At 43.2% G+C, this 19,387-nt stretch overlaps 1 protein-coding gene across 4 annotated transcripts in view; it reads right to left on the bottom strand.

The window, feature by feature from the left end:
• The window catches only part of eno4 (enolase 4), a 69,371-nt gene that overhangs the window by 33,189 nt on the left and 16,795 nt on the right, over positions 1–19,387 (bottom strand). For 2 of the 4 annotated variants that reach the window (XM_042009810.1, XM_042009811.1), the window contains exons 3-4: positions 15,609–15,793; positions 9,171–9,313 (exon numbers count right to left, since the gene is read on the bottom strand). In XM_042009810.1, the coding sequence (XP_041865744.1) occupies positions 9,171–9,313; positions 15,609–15,793 (328 nt within the window). The remainder of the gene's footprint in view (positions 1–9,170; positions 9,314–15,608; positions 15,794–19,387) is intronic. The other 2 variants (XM_042009812.1, XM_042009813.1) reach the window with 1 other exon arrangement.

Raw genomic sequence — 19,387 nt, 5'->3', positions numbered from 1 at the left:
TTTCATATTATAAGGTCCGCATACTATTCAATGCAAAATTGGCTCAACAGCGCCACCTAGAGTCACCAAAAATCACCACATGAATGGGGCCCAGGAAGTCTACTTCAACGTAGGAAGACGAAACTCGGCACACATGTGTACCACCCCGTGTTGACCAAAAAACTCAATGTAACACCTGTCGCCATGGCAACGGGGTGCCCGCCATCTTGGCGTGTGCGGCCATTTTTTAGCCATTTTTTGCACTTTACACACATCGTATTTGAACGAACTAGTCTGAGGGGATTCGTGCCATTGACTCCAAACTTGGTGGGAAGCTTCCTGACAAGTTGGGGACCAAACGCTCCTCAAATCTTTCTAATAGCAGAAAGCATGTTACCGTGGCAACAGACGGAAAAACGCCTTCTCGCCATGAAACACGGTTTGCTCATATCTCCATAGAAATATATGGGAGCTGCACCAAACTTGACAGTATTCATACGTGTGACACCCCAAGTCCAGCAAAGAAGTCAATCAAACACTTGTTGCCATGGCAACGGGGTGGCCGCCATCTTGGATCTCATTGCCATTTGAACGAACTAGTCTGAGGGGAATGGTTCGACTGACTCCAAACTCGGTGGGGACCTTCCTGACAAGTTGGGGACCAAACGCTCCTCAAATCTTTCTAATAGCAGAAAGCGTGTTACCGTGGCAACCGATGGAAAAGACCTCGCCATTAAACACGGTTTGCTCATATCTCTAAAGAAATACATGGGATCTGCACCAAACCTCACAGTATTCATACCTGTGACACCCCAAGTCCAGCAAAGAAGTCAATCAAACACCTGTTGCCATGGCAACGGGGTGGCCGCCATCTTGGATTTCACTGCCATTTGAACAAACTAGTCTGAGGGGAATAGTCCGACCGACTCCAAACTTGGTAGGGACCCTCCTGACAAGTTGGGGACAAAACACTCCTCAAACCTTTCTAATAGGAAAAACCATGTTACCGTGGAAACCGACGGAAAAACGCCTTCTCGCCATGAAATACGGTTGCTCATATCTCCATGGAAATAGATGGGATCTGCACCGAAGTTCACACTATTCAAACATGTTACACCACAAGTCCAGCAAAGAAGTCAATCGAACACCTGTTGCCATAGCAACGGGGTGGCTGCCATCTTTGATTTAGTTGACATTTGAACGAACTACTCTGAGGGCATTCGTGCGACAGACTCCAAACTTGGTGGGGACCTTCCTTACAAGTTGGGGACCAAACGCTCCTCAAATCTTTCTAATAGGAAAAAGCCAGTAACCGTGGCAACCGATGGAAAAGCCTTCTCGCCATGAAACACGGTTTGCTCATATCTCCATAGGAATACATCGGATCTGCACCAAAGTTGACAGGATTCATACTTGTTGGGTCCTTAACGCATTACACCACCTGTTGTCATGGCAACATAGCATGTTAGCTAGCAGAATTAGCACGCAAGCAAAAAATGCCAACTAAGCATATCAACATTTAAGATTTTCAGCTGGGTGTTTTGCCATTTTACCTTCCATGTTACCAGGTTACCTACCTTGCTAGGAACAGGTGTATGAGACGGGTGGCGGGGTCCAGGCCGCTCGGACCCGATGGATGCCGCTTGCGGCTTTAATTATTATTATACTCCTTCTAAGCGCTTCGACCCCAAATTTGACCGCCTAAACACCCATGAAAAGTTGTGAAACTTGGCACACACCTCAAGCCTGGCGAAAATCGGATATTATAAAGTCCGCATACTATTCAATGCAAAATTGGCTCAACAGCGCCACCTAGAGTCACCAAAAATCACCACATGAATGGGGTCCCGGAAGTCTACTTCAACGTAGGAAGACGAAACTCGGCACACACGTGTACCACCCCGTGTTGACCAAAAAACTCAAAGTAACACCTGTCGGCATGGCAACGTGGCACCCGCCATCTTGGTGTGTGCGGCCATTTTTTTGCCATTTTTTGCACTTTACACACATCGTATTTGAACGAACTAGTCTGAGGGGATTCGTGCGATTGCCTCCAAACTTGGTGGGGACCTTCCTGACAAGTTGGGGACCAAACGCTCCTCAAATCTCTCTAATAGCAGAAAGCGTGTTACCGTGGCAACCGACGGAAAATGACCTTCTCGCCATGAAACACGGTTTGCTCATATCTCCATGGAAATGCATGGGATCTGCACCAAAGTTCACAGTATTCATACCTGTCACACCCCAAGTCCAGCAAAGAACTCAATCGAACACCTGTTGCCATGGCAACGGACTGCCCGCCATCTTGGATTTCACTCCCTTTTTAACGAACTAGTCTGAGGGGATTCGTGCCACTGACTCCAAACTTGGTGGGAACCTTCCTGACAAGTTGGGGACCAAACGCTCCTCAAATCTTTCTAATAGGAAAAAGCGTGTAACCGTGGCAACCGACGGAAATATGCCCTCGCCATGAAACACGGTTTGCTCATATCTCCATGGAAATACATCGGATCTGCACCAAACCTGACAGGATTCATACACGTTGGGTCCTTAACGCATTACAGCACCTGTTGTCATGGCGACATCGGGTGGCGGGGTCCAGGCAGCTCGGACCCGATGGATGCCGCTTGCGGCTTTAATTATTATTATTATACTTCTAAGCACTTCGAGGCCAAATTTGACCCCCTTAACACCCATGAAAAGTTGTGAAACTTGGCACACAGGTCAAGCCCGGCGAAAATTGCAATATTCTTAGGTCCTCATACACTTCAATGCAAAATTGGCTCAACAGCGCCACCTAGAGTCACCAAAAATCACCACATCAATGGGGCCCAGGAAGTCTACTTCAACGTAGGAAGACGAAACTCGGCCCACACGTGTACCACCCCGAGTCAAGCAAAAAAGTCAATGAAACAGCTGTTGCCATGGCAATAGGGCACCCGCCATCTTGGCGTGTGCGGCCATTTCTTTGCCATTTTTTGCACTTCACACACATCGTATTGGAACGAACTAGTCTGAGGGGATTTGTGTGATTCACTACAAACTTGGTGGGAAGCTTCCTGACAAGTTGGGGACCAAACGCTCCTCAAATCTTTGTAATAGGAAAAAGCGTGTAACCGTGGCAACCGACTGAAAAATGCCTTCTCGCCATGAAACACGGTTTGCTTATATCTCCATAAGAATACGTGGGATCTGCAACAAACTTGACAGTATTCATACGTGTGAGACCCCAAGTCCAGCAAAGAAGTCAATAGAACAGCTGTTGCCATAGCAACAGGGTGCCCGCCATCTTGGTTTTCACTGCCATTTCAACGAACTAGTCTGAGGGGATTCGTGCGACTGACTCCAAACTTGGTGGGAAGCTTCCTGACAAGTTGGGGACCAAACGCTCCTCAAATCTTTCTAATAGCAGAAAGCGTGTTACCGTGGCAACCGACGGAAAAACGCCTCCTCGCCATGAAACACGGTTTGCTCATATCTCCATAGAAATACATGGGATCTGAACCAAAGTTCACAGGATTCATACATGTAACACCCCAAGTGCAGCAAAGAACTCAATCGAACACCTGTTGCCATGGCAACGGACTGCCCGCCATCTTGGATTTCACTCCCTTTTTAACGAACTAGTCTGAGGGGATTCGTGCGACTGACTCCAAACTTGGTGGGAACCTTCCTGACAAGTTGGGGACCAAACGCTCCTCAAATCTTTCTAATAGGAAAAAGCGTGTAACCGTGGCAACCGGCAGAAAAATGCCTTCTCGCCATGAAACACGGTTTGCTTATATCTCCATAGGAATAAGTGGGATCTGCACCAAACTTGACAGGATTCATACTTGTGACACCCCAAGTCCACCATTGATGTCAATCGAACACCTGTTGCCATAACAACGCGGTGCCCGCCATCTTGGATTTCACTCCCATTTTAACGAACTAGTCTGAGGGGATTCGTGCAACTGACTCCAAACTTGGTGGGAACCTTCCTGACAAGTTGGGGACCAAACGCTCCTCAAATCTTTCTAATAGGAAAAAGCGTGTAACCGTGGCAACCGACGGAAAAATGCCCTCGCCATGAAACACGGCTTGCTTATATCTCCATAGGAATACGTGGGATCTGCACCAAACTTGACAGGTTTCATACAGGTTGGGTCCTTAACGCGTTACACCACCTGTTGTCATGGCAACATCGGGTGGCGGGGTCCAGGCAGCTCGGACCCGATGGATGCCGCTTGCGGCTTTAATTAGGGTCCGAGCCATACAAAGTATGGCGAGACCCTATTGTTTTCCAAATGTTTATTATTATACTTCTTCTAAGCGCTTTGACCCCAAATTTGACCCCCTAAACACCCATGAAAAGTTGTGAAACTTGGCACACACGTCAAGCCCGGCGAAAATCGGATATTATAAGGTCCGCATACTATTCAATGCAAAATTGGCTCAACAGCGCCACCTAGAGTCACCAAAAATCACCACATGAATGGGGCCCAGGAAGTCTACTTCAACGTAGGAAGACGAAACTCGGCACACACGTGTACCACCCCGTGTTGACCAAAAAACTCAATGTAACACCTGTCGCCATGGCAACGGGGTGCCCGCCATCTTGGCGTGTGCGGCCATTTTTTTGCCATTTTTTGCACTTTACACACATCGTATTTGAACGAACTAGTCTGAGGGGAATGGTCCGACCGACTCCAAACTTGGTGGGGACCTTCCTGACAAGTTGGGGACCAAACGCTCCTCAAATCTTTCTAATAGCAGAAAGCGTGTTACCGTGGCAAACGATGGAAAAAGACCTCGCCATTAAACACGGTTTGCTCATATCTCTATAGGAATACATGGGATCTGCACCAAAGTTCACAGTATTCATACCTGTGACACCCCAAGTCCAGCAAAGAAGTCAATCAAACACCTGTTGCCATGGCAACGGGGTGGCCGCCATCTTGGATTTCAATGCCATTTCAACGAACTAGTCTGAGGGGATTCGTGCCACTGACTCCAAACTTGGTGGGAAGCTTCCTGACAAGTTGGGGACCAAACGCTCCTCAAAACTTTCTAATAGGAAAAACAGTGTTACCGTGGCAACTGACGGAAAAAAGCCTTCTCGCCATGAAACACGGTTGCTCATATCTCCATAGGAATACATCGGAACTGCACCAAACTTCACAGGATTCATACTTGTTGGGTCCTTAACGCGTTACACCACCTGTTGTCATGGCAACATCGGGTGGCGGGGTCCAGGCCGCTCGGACCCGATGGATGCCGCTTGCGGCTTTAATTATACTTCTAAGCGACACAAGGCCACATTTGACCCCCTAAACACCCATGAAAAGTTGTGAAACTTGGCACACACATCAAGTCCGGCGAAAATCGCGATATTCTAAGGTCCGCATACACTTCAATGCAAAACTGGCTCAACAGCGCCACCTAGACACCAAAAAAATCACACAATGAATGGGGTCCCAAAAGTCTACTTCGACGTAGGAACACCAAACTCGGCACACACGTGTAACACCCCAAGTCGACCAAAAAAGTCAATTAAACACCTGTTGCCATGGAAACGGGGTGCCCGCCATCTTGGCGTGTTGGGCCATTTTTTTCCCATTTTTGCCACTTTACACACATCGTATTTGAACGAACTAGTCTGAGGGGATTCGTGCGATTGACTCCAAACTTAGTGGGAAGCATCCTGACAAGTTGGGGACCAAACGCTCCTCAAATCTTTCTAATAGCAGAAAGCGTGTTACCGTGACAACCGACGGAAAATTACCTTCTCGCCATGAAACACAGTTTGCTCATATCTCCATAGAAATACATGGGATCTGCACCAAACTTGCCAGTATTCATACCTGTGACACCCCAAGGCCAGCAAAGAAGTCAATCGAACAGCTGTTGCCATGGCAACGGGGTGGCCGCCATCTTGGATTTCACTGTCATTTGAACGAACTAGTCTGAGGGGATTCGTGCGACAGACTCCAAACTTGGTGGGAACCTTCCTGACAAGTTGGGGACCAAACACTCCTCAAATCTTTCTAATAGGAGAAAGCGTGTAACCGTGGCAACCGATGGAAAATGACCATCTCGCCATGAAACACGGTTTGCTCATATCTCCATAGGAGCACATGGGAACTGCACCAAACTTGACAGTATTGATAAACGTTGGGTCCTTAACATGTCACACCACCTGTTGTCATGGCAACATCGGGTGGCGGGGTCCAGGCCACTCGGACCCGATGGATGCCGCTTGCGGCTTTAATTTCCTTTTCTTCTCATAAGAAAAAGAAGGAAACTTTGAGAATTTCAGAGTTAGAACTCAGAATTAAATCCTTAGAGGAGCTTACCATGTCTCCCCAGAAGAACACACACTAAATGCTATAAGGAAAGCTAAACTTGAACTTAATGAAATAATAGATAAAAAGACGCAGTTCTTGGTGCAAAGACTTCGCTTGGAGAACTTTGAACATGGCAACAAATCTGGAAGGTTCCTGGCTAATCAGTTAAAAACAAACAAGGAGAAAACAACCATCTCCTCTGTCAGAGATCCAGAAGGAAACATCAGCCACGACCCTGACAAGATAAATAACACTTTCAAAGAATTCTATAAAACATTATATACATCACAACTAACTACAACAGATGACAATATTGATAAATTTCTTAGTAACATCAATCTTCCCAAATTAAAACATGAAAATAAAAGGGCTTTGGATTCACAGTCGGTGAACTTCATGAAGCTCTCCAGCATATGCCCAATTATAAAGCCCCAGATCCAGATGGTCCAGGTCCAGATGGTTATCCAGCAGAATTCAACAAAGAATACTGGACAATGCTGGCACCCACTTTCTAAAATATGATATTAGAAATAAAGGAAAAACAAAAAATACCTTCAAATATGAACCTAGCTAATATTACTCTACTATTAAAACCGGGAAAAGACCCGACACTTCCATCCAGTTACCTTCCAGTTTCATTAACCCCTTGAACCCTAGGGTTTTTTGGAGGTGTAGTTCAGCTGCACAGACCTACCCACATTAAATCAACAATAACTCTGTAATTGTCAGGTGAATATACATAACCTTGGTTTCAATTGATAGGTAAGACCCTATGGAATATAAATCCAGTGTCAGAAACATTGTGAATGTTCATATGTCTGTGCAAATTGTGATCAACTATAGGTAAAAATAAAAAAATTATCCTCACCTAATTATTTTTTATTTTACACAGATGAAAACATCATGATAGAAAAATCATTCTTTGCATAAAGATACCACTGCATGCATTCAGCAACTTCTTCACTACAACTGTACAAAGTTTCATGAGAATAGAACGAAGCCCATAGCTTTTATGCAGGTTTTAGTGTGGATAGGACCAGGCGGACTTTCTATTTGGCCACTTGGATACCCAAACTGTGCCAAATTGTGTTAGCTTTGTGTTTGTTTTGAGACTGACGTGAGGTGCTTGGCGAATATCTTTTTATGTTTGGTATCATATGAAAGTGCAGCTTTTCTAGTTTCATTTGATACCCAATATGTTGGGGTGGAGTGAATGGATCATGCGTTGTGTTGCATTTTGTTTCGGGTGTTACTGGTTATGGTGGCGCTGTTGTTTGTGGCAAATGTATTTTAAAGTTGTTATTAATCAAATACTTTGTTGACTAAATGCACTTGGAGAGTTGATTTAGTGGCATTAGGTATTATTCTTTAAGACACGTTATAAATAAAATATCCTCACATCACTAAAGTAACTTTTTTACACACATAAACTTGTGTTTACCCACCGGTGGGTCTGTCAGGCTTAAGAGGTTAATAAATGTAGATCTTAAAAGAATCAGCAAAGCTCTGGCCAGAAGGATAGAAAAAATAACCCTATATCTAAATTTTTATGGAAAAACAAGCCATCACGTATCAGTCTAAAAACTTTACAACAGACTAAAGATAGAGGTGATTTGGACCTGCCCAACTTTGATCACTTTTCTTAGCTAACAAGCTGCAGTATATCTCTAAATGGCTTAAACCTAGCAGTCTGGATGAACCATGGTGCGCGGGTGGTGCGCCATGGATCTGGGCTCTCCCGCTCTCCCGGGGGGGGTGGGTGGACAGGGCTTGGGGCCCGCTGTTCTCTGGCCCGCCTGGGTCGTCCCCGTGGGGCATGGTGGGAGGGTTATGTGTGACGTGACTGTGTGATAGTGAGTGCTTATGGGTACAGCGCAGGAGAGGGTGTGTGAGTGTGGATCATTTGATATGTATTTTTGATTTGGCTATTATTTGAGAACATTTAACCACTGGCAGCTCTGTTTTTCTCTAAAAGCCATAGAAAACTTTCTGGTGTGTTCATGTACAAGTGTAACAGTTTGTCGTCTGGTGATGGTGTGGATTGAAGGGTCGCTGCTTTTGTCTGTGGTGTTTTTGTCTCCTCTTTCTTCTTTCTGCTTTTACTTTTTTTGCTGTCTTCCTCCTTTTTCTGTCCCCTCCGGTCAGGTCCAGCAAAATTACATAGACTCCATGATTCAAAGTAAATAAATAAATTAATTAATCAGATTATCAAGAGAAGCCTTACCCATAAGCCTCCCCTTGGCAGAGCAAATTTGTTCAGCTTTATACAGCAACCATATTATCATTTTGCTGCTATGAAGCTGGATAGGACAGGTGAAAAAAAGAAGAAAAAAAAAAGAAAACAATAGGTGATTCCTCATAACAGAGTCTAAGCCTCTGTTATGAGTCTAAGGCTTCGTCAAGTCCAATGTAAGACAGGAAGCTACCAGAGATCATTCCTGACAGCAGCTATCACCTCGACAACGAGTAATTAGCATCTTCTAATTAATAATGTTTTTATTTTTATTTATTTTTTAATAAAAGGATTTTAAAAAAAAACCTACTGCAACATTGCAATTTCCCTGAGTAATTAATAAAGTCGTTTTAATTTTATTTTTATTTCTCGTCATTCAGATTCAGATATACATATTCATAACTTGTTTTTTTTGTGTTTGTTTTCATATTTTTCATAGTTTTTTCCTCAAAATTCTATATTTGTTCCTCTATTTGATCCAAAAAAAAGCAGTTTTATTGAAATTATTTGAGGTATTTCTTTCAGCTTTTAAATTAAGTGGTTTTGTGCCATATCTGTTTATTTTTTACCCAATGAAAAAGGTGAATGAATGTCCTTCAAGTGTGATTGTGTATTTTAACCAAACTATTTACCTTTATCAGCGTTCTTCTTGTCTTTATTCTTTGTGGGTGGAGGAGAAGGAAGTACAACCTCCTGTTTGCTGGGTGGATGTGTTTCCTGCTTCACCCTGTTCTGCTTGTGTTTCTCCTCCAGGATCTGGGTCATTAAGTAATTCCTGTACAGTGACAGAATACAACATTTAAATTTTTGTAATGAAAATAAAAAAACTTACTAAACAAATGTAAGTCCAATATGTGGGGTTTAGTGGCATTTTCTGCTTCATTGTTCCTTTGTGAGCATGTTATGCATAATATCCCTTGGCTTTCGTGATTTTTTCCGGCTTCTATGGCAGGTCAATCCACACAGGAAGTGTGTCAGGTGCGGAGCGGTTGTGAGTACAGTCCACCTAGCTGGATCAGCGAGATCATGAAATCACACGAGAAGTGGAGAATCTTGTGAGTTTCCATTTCTAGGATAAATGTCTCGTCCATAAAAATAAGAAAAATAAATAAATAATAATAAATAAAAAAAAACAATGAGATACCCTGACCGGTTAATGACGCAATGTTTACATGGTTCACATGAATGGAGCTTTTATTTTGAAAATTACCAGACGCTTTTACACCTCCTGTATCTGATTTCCTGTCTGTCTCTATCTGAACTGCTGAATTTGACGTGTTCTGGATTCATATTTCAACAAAAATAGACTCTGTGCGCATCTTTAGAAGAGAACCGTGACAAGGCGCTTCTGGGACACTTCTGACACGCACCACAGCACCCGGCAAACAAACCATTCACTAAAATGGCTGCAAATAGCTGCAGCTCAGCCTTTAACTCGGCGCACACGCACCTGTTGGAAATTGGGGGTAATAGAAACAGATTTTAATCTTTTGGGACTTTCTTGGTCTTAGTGAGGACTGGAGCAGCAGAGTTCTGGATCAGCTGCAGGTGTCTGACTGATGTTTTAGGTAGAACCTGTAAAAACACTGTTACAATAATCAAACCGACTAAAGATGAAAGCAAGACTAGTTTTTTCAGGTCTTGCTGAGACATCACATCTTTTACCCTTGATATATTCTTAAACTGATGGTAGGCTGACTTTGTGATTCCCCTAATGCATTTTTCAAAGTTTAGGTCCGAGTCCATCAATACACCCAGATTTCTGGCCTGGTTGGTGGTTTTTAGTTGTATAGACTGAAGCTCTGTGGTGACCTTTAATCGTTTCTCTTTGGCTCTAAATACAATCACCTCAGTTTAGTTTATGTTTAACTGAAAATTCAGACACATCCAGTCATTAATCTCCTCAATGCATTTACCAAGAGCCTGTACGGGGCCTCGGTCTCCTGGTGACATTGTAATATAAATCTGTGTGTCATCTGTGTAGCTATGGTAACTAATGTTGTTTTTCTTTATAACCTGTGCCAGTGGGACCATGTAGATGTTGAACAGAAGAGGCCCCAGGATGGAACCTTGGGGAACTCCACATGTAATTCTTGCCTGCTCAGATGTAAAGTTACCTATTGACACAAAGTACTTACTATTCTCTAAATAAGATTTAAACCAGTGTCGTGCAGCGCCAGAGAGGCCCACCTAGTTCTCCAGTCATTTACGTAATTTATTTTGGTCACCTGTATCAAATGCAGCACTGAGGTCCAGTAAGACTAAGACTGACATTTTTCCATCGTCTGTGTTAAAACATATGTCATTAATGACTTTGGTCAGAGCATCTCAGTGCTGTGGTGCTGTCTAAAACCTGACTGGAAGACATCATAGCAGCTGTTTTTGTTAAAAAGTCGTTTAGCTAATGAAAAACTGCTTTTTTGATGATCTTACTTAGAAAAAGTAGATTTCAGATTGGCCTGTAGTTGTTCATTTGTGTCTTGTCTAGATTGTCCCGTTTTAGCAGAGGTTTGATTACAACTGTTTTTTTTAAGTTTTGGGAAGATGCCAGAAATTAAAGATATTAAAGAAGATTAAAGAAGTACACAATCTGGACCAGATCTGGCACCAGAGTCTTTTAGACCTTTTTTAAAAATCCTGTGGGCAGGATGTCCAAACAGCATGAGGAGAAGTTCAGCTGACATAAGATGTCGCCCAGATCTTTGCTGTTAATGGGATTAAACTGTGTCATGGTGTTTAAACTGGTTTTCAATGGACACAGTATGTCTGTTGAACCTGCTGCTGATTAACCAACTGCTTGTCTGATATTCTGGATTTTGTCTGTAAAGAATTTGGCGAACTCATTGCAGCCTTGGTGGAACAAAGTTTAGGTGCTACTGACACAGGAAAGTTTGTTAACCCGAGCATTATGATAGTTTTTACTAATAATGTCAGAGAAATAGGACTTCCTTGCATTGCTCAGTTGTAAATTATAAGAGTGAAGTTTCGATTTTAAAAATGTCATAATGAACCTGTAGATTTGTTTTTCTCCATCTGCGCTCGGCTTTCCAACACTCTCTTTTTCCATTTTTTATCAGTGTGGAATTTCTCCATGGAGACTTTTTCCTTCCAGAGACAACCTTCACCTTAATAGGTGTTACGAAAACTCTCAAATGATCGACAGACACTCAGGTAGTAAGAAGACACAGGTGTTTACTGCAATTCCAGGTGCCCATCCAGTCGGTAGACAAATGTTGTACACAGGTCGACAGACATGTTGAACTGCCAATTTGCCTAAAACAATTCCTTATTTACCCTGTTACCATCAGGGAACTGTCTCAGCCCCCGCTGTGGACCCCTAGAGTGAGGTTTTTATGATGACATGATCTTAGCAGGAGGTTAATAAGGTCCTTTAATGTGCTTTTACAGCTGTTCCGACTCCTGGAGGCACACTAAATTAACACAGCGTCTTGTAATATACAGTTCTGGTCACGTAGTTTCTGACTGTCTGTCTCCTATTCACGATATCATTGATGCAATATTTTTCCATCAATAGCATCCATTATTTTTAACATTTTAGCATTTAAACTACTGACAAACCCACTGACTGAACCCCCAGATAGGGCAGGTGTTAACCTGGTTGAACATCCCACTCGTGTTTTCAGTTATACACCACTTTGTGATTACCTCCATTGAGACATTTGTAGGAATCGTACTCTCAAAGAAAACACAGTCATGATCAAACAGGACAATATCACACACAGTTACCTTGGAAAAGTTGAACCCTTTAAAATCAGTAAATCTAGCGTGTGTCCTTTAAAGTGTGTGGGCTCTGTTATATTTTGAGTCAGCCCAAATTTGTCCAGACTGAGGTTTGTCTACATGGATGCTAAAATCACCAACAATAATTACACAGTCAAAATCTACACAAATTATTAACAAAAAATGCTGCGCAGTGTCTGGGGGGCCTGTAAATATATAGAAACATGACTCTGGAGGAGACCTTCAGCTGCAGAGGCACGTATTTAAAAGAAGCACTTCCAAGAGATAACTGAAATGATTCATTAAAAAAAACTCCAACCCCCCTCCTCTCCTGTTAAGTCTGATCTCACTGATAAAACTAAAGCTGGGAGGGGTTGATTCGATAAGAGCAGTTGCACTGTTAGTTTGGTGTAACCAAGTTTAAGTTAAAAATATAAAATCAAGGTTGTACTCAGTGATAAAATCATTAATTAAAAAAGTTTTCCCTGCTAAAGACCTAACATTTAAAGGGGTAGTGCACCCAAAAATGTGTTTTTTGAGCTGTAAACAACACCGAATTACTTAATTGTGATGAAAACTACATAAACTGCTGGGCAATAAACCTTTTTTACCTGCACCGAATCTGCCTCCTGAGCTGTCTACCTGCAGTTGGGTCCTCACCTCCTCCGACGCCCGCCATACGTGACAGGCAGTGAGCTGAACTGCTGTCTGTCAATCATTTCTGTCTGAGTTGTTAGCACATGCTGCACCGGCCTGTGATACGCTGTCCTCCCTTTTCCAGAAGGCATGGTTTACTTTTTGACTTTGCACCTAGACAGTTCCAGGGAGGGTTGTTACCCAATGATTTACTGTAATTCACAGAGGCTGCTACTTTCTTGGTAGTGTTATCTGTGCCTTTTAGCCATCTGTTAGCTTGCTAATCTCTGCTGTTTTTAATCAATGACCAGGTTGTTTAATTTCCACACAGTCCATTTACTTCAACATTGACTTGAAGGCAGCAAACGTTCACCTCCAGTGCTGTTATCTTCTTAAATAGGTCTTGGTAGTCATCTGTGGAGATGGAAGGCATCTTGCTGCTCTTTAGCCTAGCATTAGCACCTTTCCAGGCTACTTAGCTTTAGCTGAGTGATACGTGCAGGCTTCAGCTGTGTGTAGGCCACACACACGGAGCACTGAAGATAAAAGCACTATTAAAAAATGTTGCAGTTTGTATTAAAGAGGCTTTGGTCCCAGTCATTTATAAGAACTCAAAAGCTACTGTGTGTAGGTTTGTAAGGAAAAAAGGGGAAAAATCAGCATAAAAATTAATAAAAATCAAAGCTAAGGGTGAGAGCAAGCAGCAATCGAGTGTATGAGGAAGCAGGAAGGAGAAAGTGAAATTACCTGCTATACTGCAGTGACTTTACTCTGATCTATACACCCTCAAATGTCCTCATGAGGGTAAAAAGCTGATCTAGTGTTCTACCCCTGGGACAAAAAACACATAGCTCCTCCTGAATCTGAGGACTGACTATTTGCCAAACCCCAGCAAAGACCTACTCCTAAATTCAGCCTAATGTCAGCTAATCCAGAGACACTGTCCACTACAGAGTTATAGAGGGGTTTTGATCAAGACAGCAGTCTCTTACCAACATCCAGTGTCTTAAGGCATTCAGAGCAGATTTTATCTACCCCCAAGCTTTAGCCACTACAGCTGTTTAGCCACCTTAGGCAAGGCAAGGCAAATTTATTTGTATAGCACATTTCATGTACAAGACAATTCAAAGTGCTTAGTGACCCCTCCTCTGCTTCAGCTTCCATTATGGAAGCTGTGTTGCTTTCACACTAGCCATCTGGAGAAGCTCTGCTGAAGATTGGAGTTGAAGGTGTTCTGGATGGCCAATACTGGATGTTCAAAATATAATGTTATACTGTTATAATTTACTGTTATTGGAGACTTAAGTGGACCACACCTATCTGACATCTTTCTTCACCGCTGGACCCAACTATACACTACCTGGTGATTGGTTAATTGTGCAGCCCATTTCATTACCTCAGAGTTTAGGATGTGGTTACATACCCAGTTACTAAATCAGACATTAATCTGTAACCTATAGTGTCTGGCTGCACTGACAGTGCATTCATCACTAGCACAGTTTTGTCTGCTTTAAATGACCCTGGTCGACTTTCACTCGGTTCACTTTCAAGTAAACCCTGGTTGGGTTCTCTTCCAGTGTGAAAGTAAATGGAGCATCCAGTGAAGCAAAGACAGGAAGTGATGTAGATCAACATGGTGCCCATCCTGTTCCTCATACTGGACAGAAGAGAAAAATTTCAACCCAGAACCTCAAAGAAGCTTGTGTATTCTGAACTATCATTAGGGTTGCACTGGCCACCTCTGAAATCTGATTGGACATACCAGGTGATTGACAGGTCACTGGAGGAGGACAGAAACATCATTCCAGAACTGCATGGATCGCCAGTATCACTACACCAGTTTGAAGTAAATGTTAAAGTAGTTTCCTAATTATCAATCCTTTAAAGATATTAACATGCAGCTGCACATTTCTAGAAGAGGTTTTGTCCCTGTACAGGTAAACTGTTACGTTATGTACAAATGTTATGTATGGCTATTAACATGTTAGCATGAAACTACATAGCAGTGATAATCTAGTTTCATGCCAGCACAAGAATAGTTTAACAATAATGTGGGGGAACCAGGTCTTATTTCGTTTCCAGTGAGCTTTTTTAGGGACTACACATAAGCTCAGTTCATCAGGATTTTCACATTAGAGCTGAAAATAAACTATAAAGATGCTCAAAGTTTACCTCAGTATCCACTTTACTTAGTGTTGACTAAGCTAACGCTACATGGTCCAGTTTCATCTAAACAGGATGCTAGCAAGGCTGCTAGCTAGTTTTAAAGCAGCTACAGCATGAAAATGTGGAGAAATATATCCTGGAACCAGTCTGGTTTAGTAGAGGAAGATATAAGAATGAAGCGGAGTAGAAAGGAAGGACACATCAGGCACAGACACAACCAGACCCAGTACCAGCAGCCTGACAGCTCCCAATGTGGAACTACCCACACCAGGATCCAGTCTACCACCACACAGTAGACCAAAACCGACCCCCCTACTACAACATCAGGATCAAGTCAACCACCACCAGACAGTAGACCAGAACTGATCCCCCTACCACCACATTGGGATCCAGTCTACCACCACCACCAGACCAGTACAAGAGAACTGACCCAGTGAGTTCAAAGTCATGTAAATCGGCTGTAATAGCTAGATTCATGAAAACCTGCAGAGCACCAAATGTTCAAACTTGAAAAACACAAACTGTACCTGAGTATTTGGTCAACTTGCGCTTGGTCACACGGGTTTTGGTCCTTCAGCATGCTATTCAGGGGCTCATTTATCCACTGGGCAGAAGTCATCACATGATGAGCTCTCTCCTGACTCTCAGCTTTCCAGTCCAGTAAAGTCCTTTTAGGTGGCAAACAGCTGGAGACAGCAGCCAAGGACATGCTCTGAACACATTAACAGTAGAAAAAAAAATTAATTACATTTTAATAGCATAATAGCATTTTTTTCCTCTCATAACAAGAGAAGTTTTAGAAGAAGGCCTCGCTATTTTTAACATACTGTAATACAGAAACAAATCCCAACCTTACATTTAACATTCTGACTTGAGAATTCTTGAAACCAACTCCACAACATGCACTTGTTTACATAATTTACTTGTAAATATAATTTTTCTCTTTTTACTTTTTTGTGTGTTGTGACTGAGTAACTTATGTAACTTTGTTTTTGTATGTGCTGTTGCCTACCTTGATCAAGGACTCCCTTGTAACAAAAGTTATTAATCTCAATGGGACTTTTTCTTGGTTAAATTAAAGTGTAACTCCACCCCCTACTTTCTGCCTAACTCCACCCACTGCCGAATTGAAAAATGGCTGAAACTGCAAGCGTTGGGGTGGGAGATGTGGGGTGATCAGAGGGCGGAGAGTGGTCGGGATACTCAGGCAGAAATGATTGACAGACAGCAGCTCAGCTCACTGCCTGTCACACATGGTGGGCGTCGGAGGAGGTGAGGACCCAATTGCAGGTAGACAGCTAAGGAGGCAGATTCGGTGCAGGTAAAAAAGGTTTATTGCCCAGGATCCAGAACAGGAAAAACATAACAAAAACCAGAGGAAACAGGCATGCGTGAATGGTGAGGATCCGACGAGGTACAAGAGAAAACCAGGGGTACTTATACACAAAGGGAGTAACAGGACACAGGTGAAGTGGATGACTAATCAGACCAGGTGAACTAACGAGGCAGGAACAGAAAATCACAGCACACAAGGGAAAACTAACTGACCATAACCAGAAACCCAAAAACATGAACATAAAGACCATAACCGTGACACTGCCAAGATGCAAAGCGAGATTCACAAAGCACCTATGCCACAGAGCGTCTTTGAGGTGGAAAACTTTTCCCCTCCTGAATCTCCTCAGCTCCACATGAACCAGGTGGTCCTGAACGTATCAGTGTGAGCTGTTAGCGCTGTTAGCTGCCTGTCAGCAGCTCCAGCAGCTCTGGAAAGCTGTGGAGACTCACGGCAGATTGTGGCAGCTGCAGGAAGAGCTGCTGGAAGTTGCTGCTGCTACGATTTGAGCTGCTGTCTGTCGCCAGATGAGGATCAGCAGGTAAAGAAAAAAAATCCGGTGTTACTTTTACACCCCTCAAAAACACAAATCTGACCCATTGCAGGAATATTTCACCAGAAACTTTGAAAGAATAGAAGTCTGAAACTAGCAAATCTACATCAGATAAGTTTACATCCCTTCATTTGCGTTGGTGGGCGTGGTTTTCTATGCCTGCAAGGTGAGAACCCACCTACCTGCATCTGCAGGGAGGGGCTGTAGGGTTTTTTTTTTAAATTTGTCATGATGTAGATAACCTCACTATGTCATGAAAAACATAACCTGGTTTTACCCTGTAGAGGGTGTTATGAGCTATTGCTATTGCTTTTACAGCTCTGGGGAAGAAGCTGAGTATTCTATTCTATTCTATTCTATTCTACAGTCATTTAGCAGACGCTTTTATCCAAACCGACTTGCATTTGAGAGTAAGAACAACGTAAGCAAGAATTCAAACAAGATGGAACGTCTTGATTAAGTGATAGTCAGACTGCTGGGAGTCCAGTTGGACCCAGGTCCAGTGCTAGAGGCGGTGCTTTTTTTTTTTTTTTTTCTTTTCATTTGTTTAAATACAGGTTAACAATTTCACACAATATCATCTTGGGCATAAGTGCATGCAGCTTATTCAGTACTTGGTTGAGCCAAAGAGCTGGACAAATCTTTCTAACTCATTCTGAGTAGAAGAGTTAAGCTAAGTGTGGAAATGCTCCTTAAACAACTGAGTCTTTAGCTTGCTTTTAAAAGTGGATAAGGACTCTGCAGATCGGACGGAGTTTGGTAGATCGTTCCACCACAGGGGAACAACAGAGGAGAAGAGTCTAGCTACTGATGTGGTGCCACCTTGTGGTTGGAGCACTAGGCATCTTTCGCTGGCAGAACGTTACTGTGGAGAGGGAGTGTAGCTCTGGATTAAGGAGTGGAGGTAGACCGGAGCTGTTTGGGTTATTGTTTTGTAAGCCAGAAGCAGAGCTTTGAATTTGATGCGCTGCAACTGGAAGCCAGTGGAGAGCGATTAGCAGCGGAGTGACATGAGCTCTTTTGGGCTGGTTGAAGACCAGACGTGCTGCTGCGTTCTGGATCATCTGCAGAGGTTTAACTGAGCATGCAGGCAGGCCAGCCAGTAAGGAGTTGCAGTAGTCAATGCGTGAAATGACCAGAGCCTGGACCAGGAGCTGGGCCGTGTGTTCAGTCAGGTAGGGTCTGATCCTCCTTATGTTGTAGAGAGCAAATCAGTATGATCGAGCAACCGAGGCAACATGGTCCTTAAAGGTCAGCTGGTTGTCTACCATGACAACAAGATTCCTGGTAGAAGACGTGATGGAGTCGAGCTGCACGCTTATCTGTGGCGGTAAGTAAGGATTGGCTGAACAGACAATAAGCTCGGTCTTGGACAGATTTAGCTGAAGGAGGCGATCCTTCTTCCATGTTGAGATTTCAGCAACATGCTGATATTCGCATTGAGACGGTTGTGTCGTCAGGTGGGAAAGAAAGGAAAAGCTGAGTGTCATCTGCATAGCAGTGGTAGGAGAAACCATGCACCGAGTGAGGAGGTGTATAGTGAAAAGAGAAGAGGGCCAAGCACCGAGTCCTGAGGCACCCCTGTTGTCAGCTCATGTGATCTGGACATTCCACCTTGCTAAGATACTTTGAAGGATCTTCCTGTGAGGTAGGACATGAACCACAAAAGGACAGATCCTGAGATGCCAAGCTCCGAGAGTGTGGAGAACAGTATATGATGGTTGACCGTGTCAAAAGCAGCGGACAGGTCCAGCAGTATAAGGACTGAGGATTGACCAGCGGCTCTGACAAGCCTTGGGGAATCAGTAACTGACAGGAGGTTCAATGTTCAAGGAATCTTTATTTTCCCGTGAGGGTAATTTGTTGTACAGCCATCAGTCACAAACACACAAATAACAAACAGCACTAAATATTTAAAAGGACTATGATAAAAATAATAAATTAATAAAAAAAAAATTAAAACTACTTGTTCAACATGGCAATGGCTTCAGGGACAAAAGAGTATTTGTGTCCTGCATTTTGGTAGGATGTACCTGCGCCCCGATGGAAGCAGCAAAAATTCACGAGCCAATGGGAGGCTGTGCTCTGCAAGATCTGCAGGATTAAACGAGCCTTGTTTAGCACTCTGGTTTGATGCAGGGCTGAAAGGTCATTCAGGGAGATCCCTGCAATTTTCCCACATAGTCAAACAATCCCCTGCAATCTATTCTTGTTCTTGAGAGAAAGGGAGCCGTACCAACAGATAAAAGAGAAGGTTAAAAGTGATTCAATAAAACAAGAATACAACATTTGCTAAAAAGTCCTGTCAACATTAAAACTAAGAATCTTCCGATAAAAATACATGCGCTGGTGTGCCTTCCTGCACACAGCGTCCACATGAAGATCAAAAGTCAGCCTGTCATCCAAGTGGGTGCCCA

The sequence above is a fragment of the Melanotaenia boesemani genome, chromosome 16 (assembly GCF_017639745.1).
Source record: "Melanotaenia boesemani isolate fMelBoe1 chromosome 16, fMelBoe1.pri, whole genome shotgun sequence".
NCBI classification, from domain to species: domain Eukaryota; kingdom Metazoa; phylum Chordata; class Actinopteri; order Atheriniformes; family Melanotaeniidae; genus Melanotaenia; species Melanotaenia boesemani.
The sequence above is the reverse complement of the archived record's forward strand: the minus strand, read 5'-3'. Positions and strand labels throughout refer to the sequence as shown.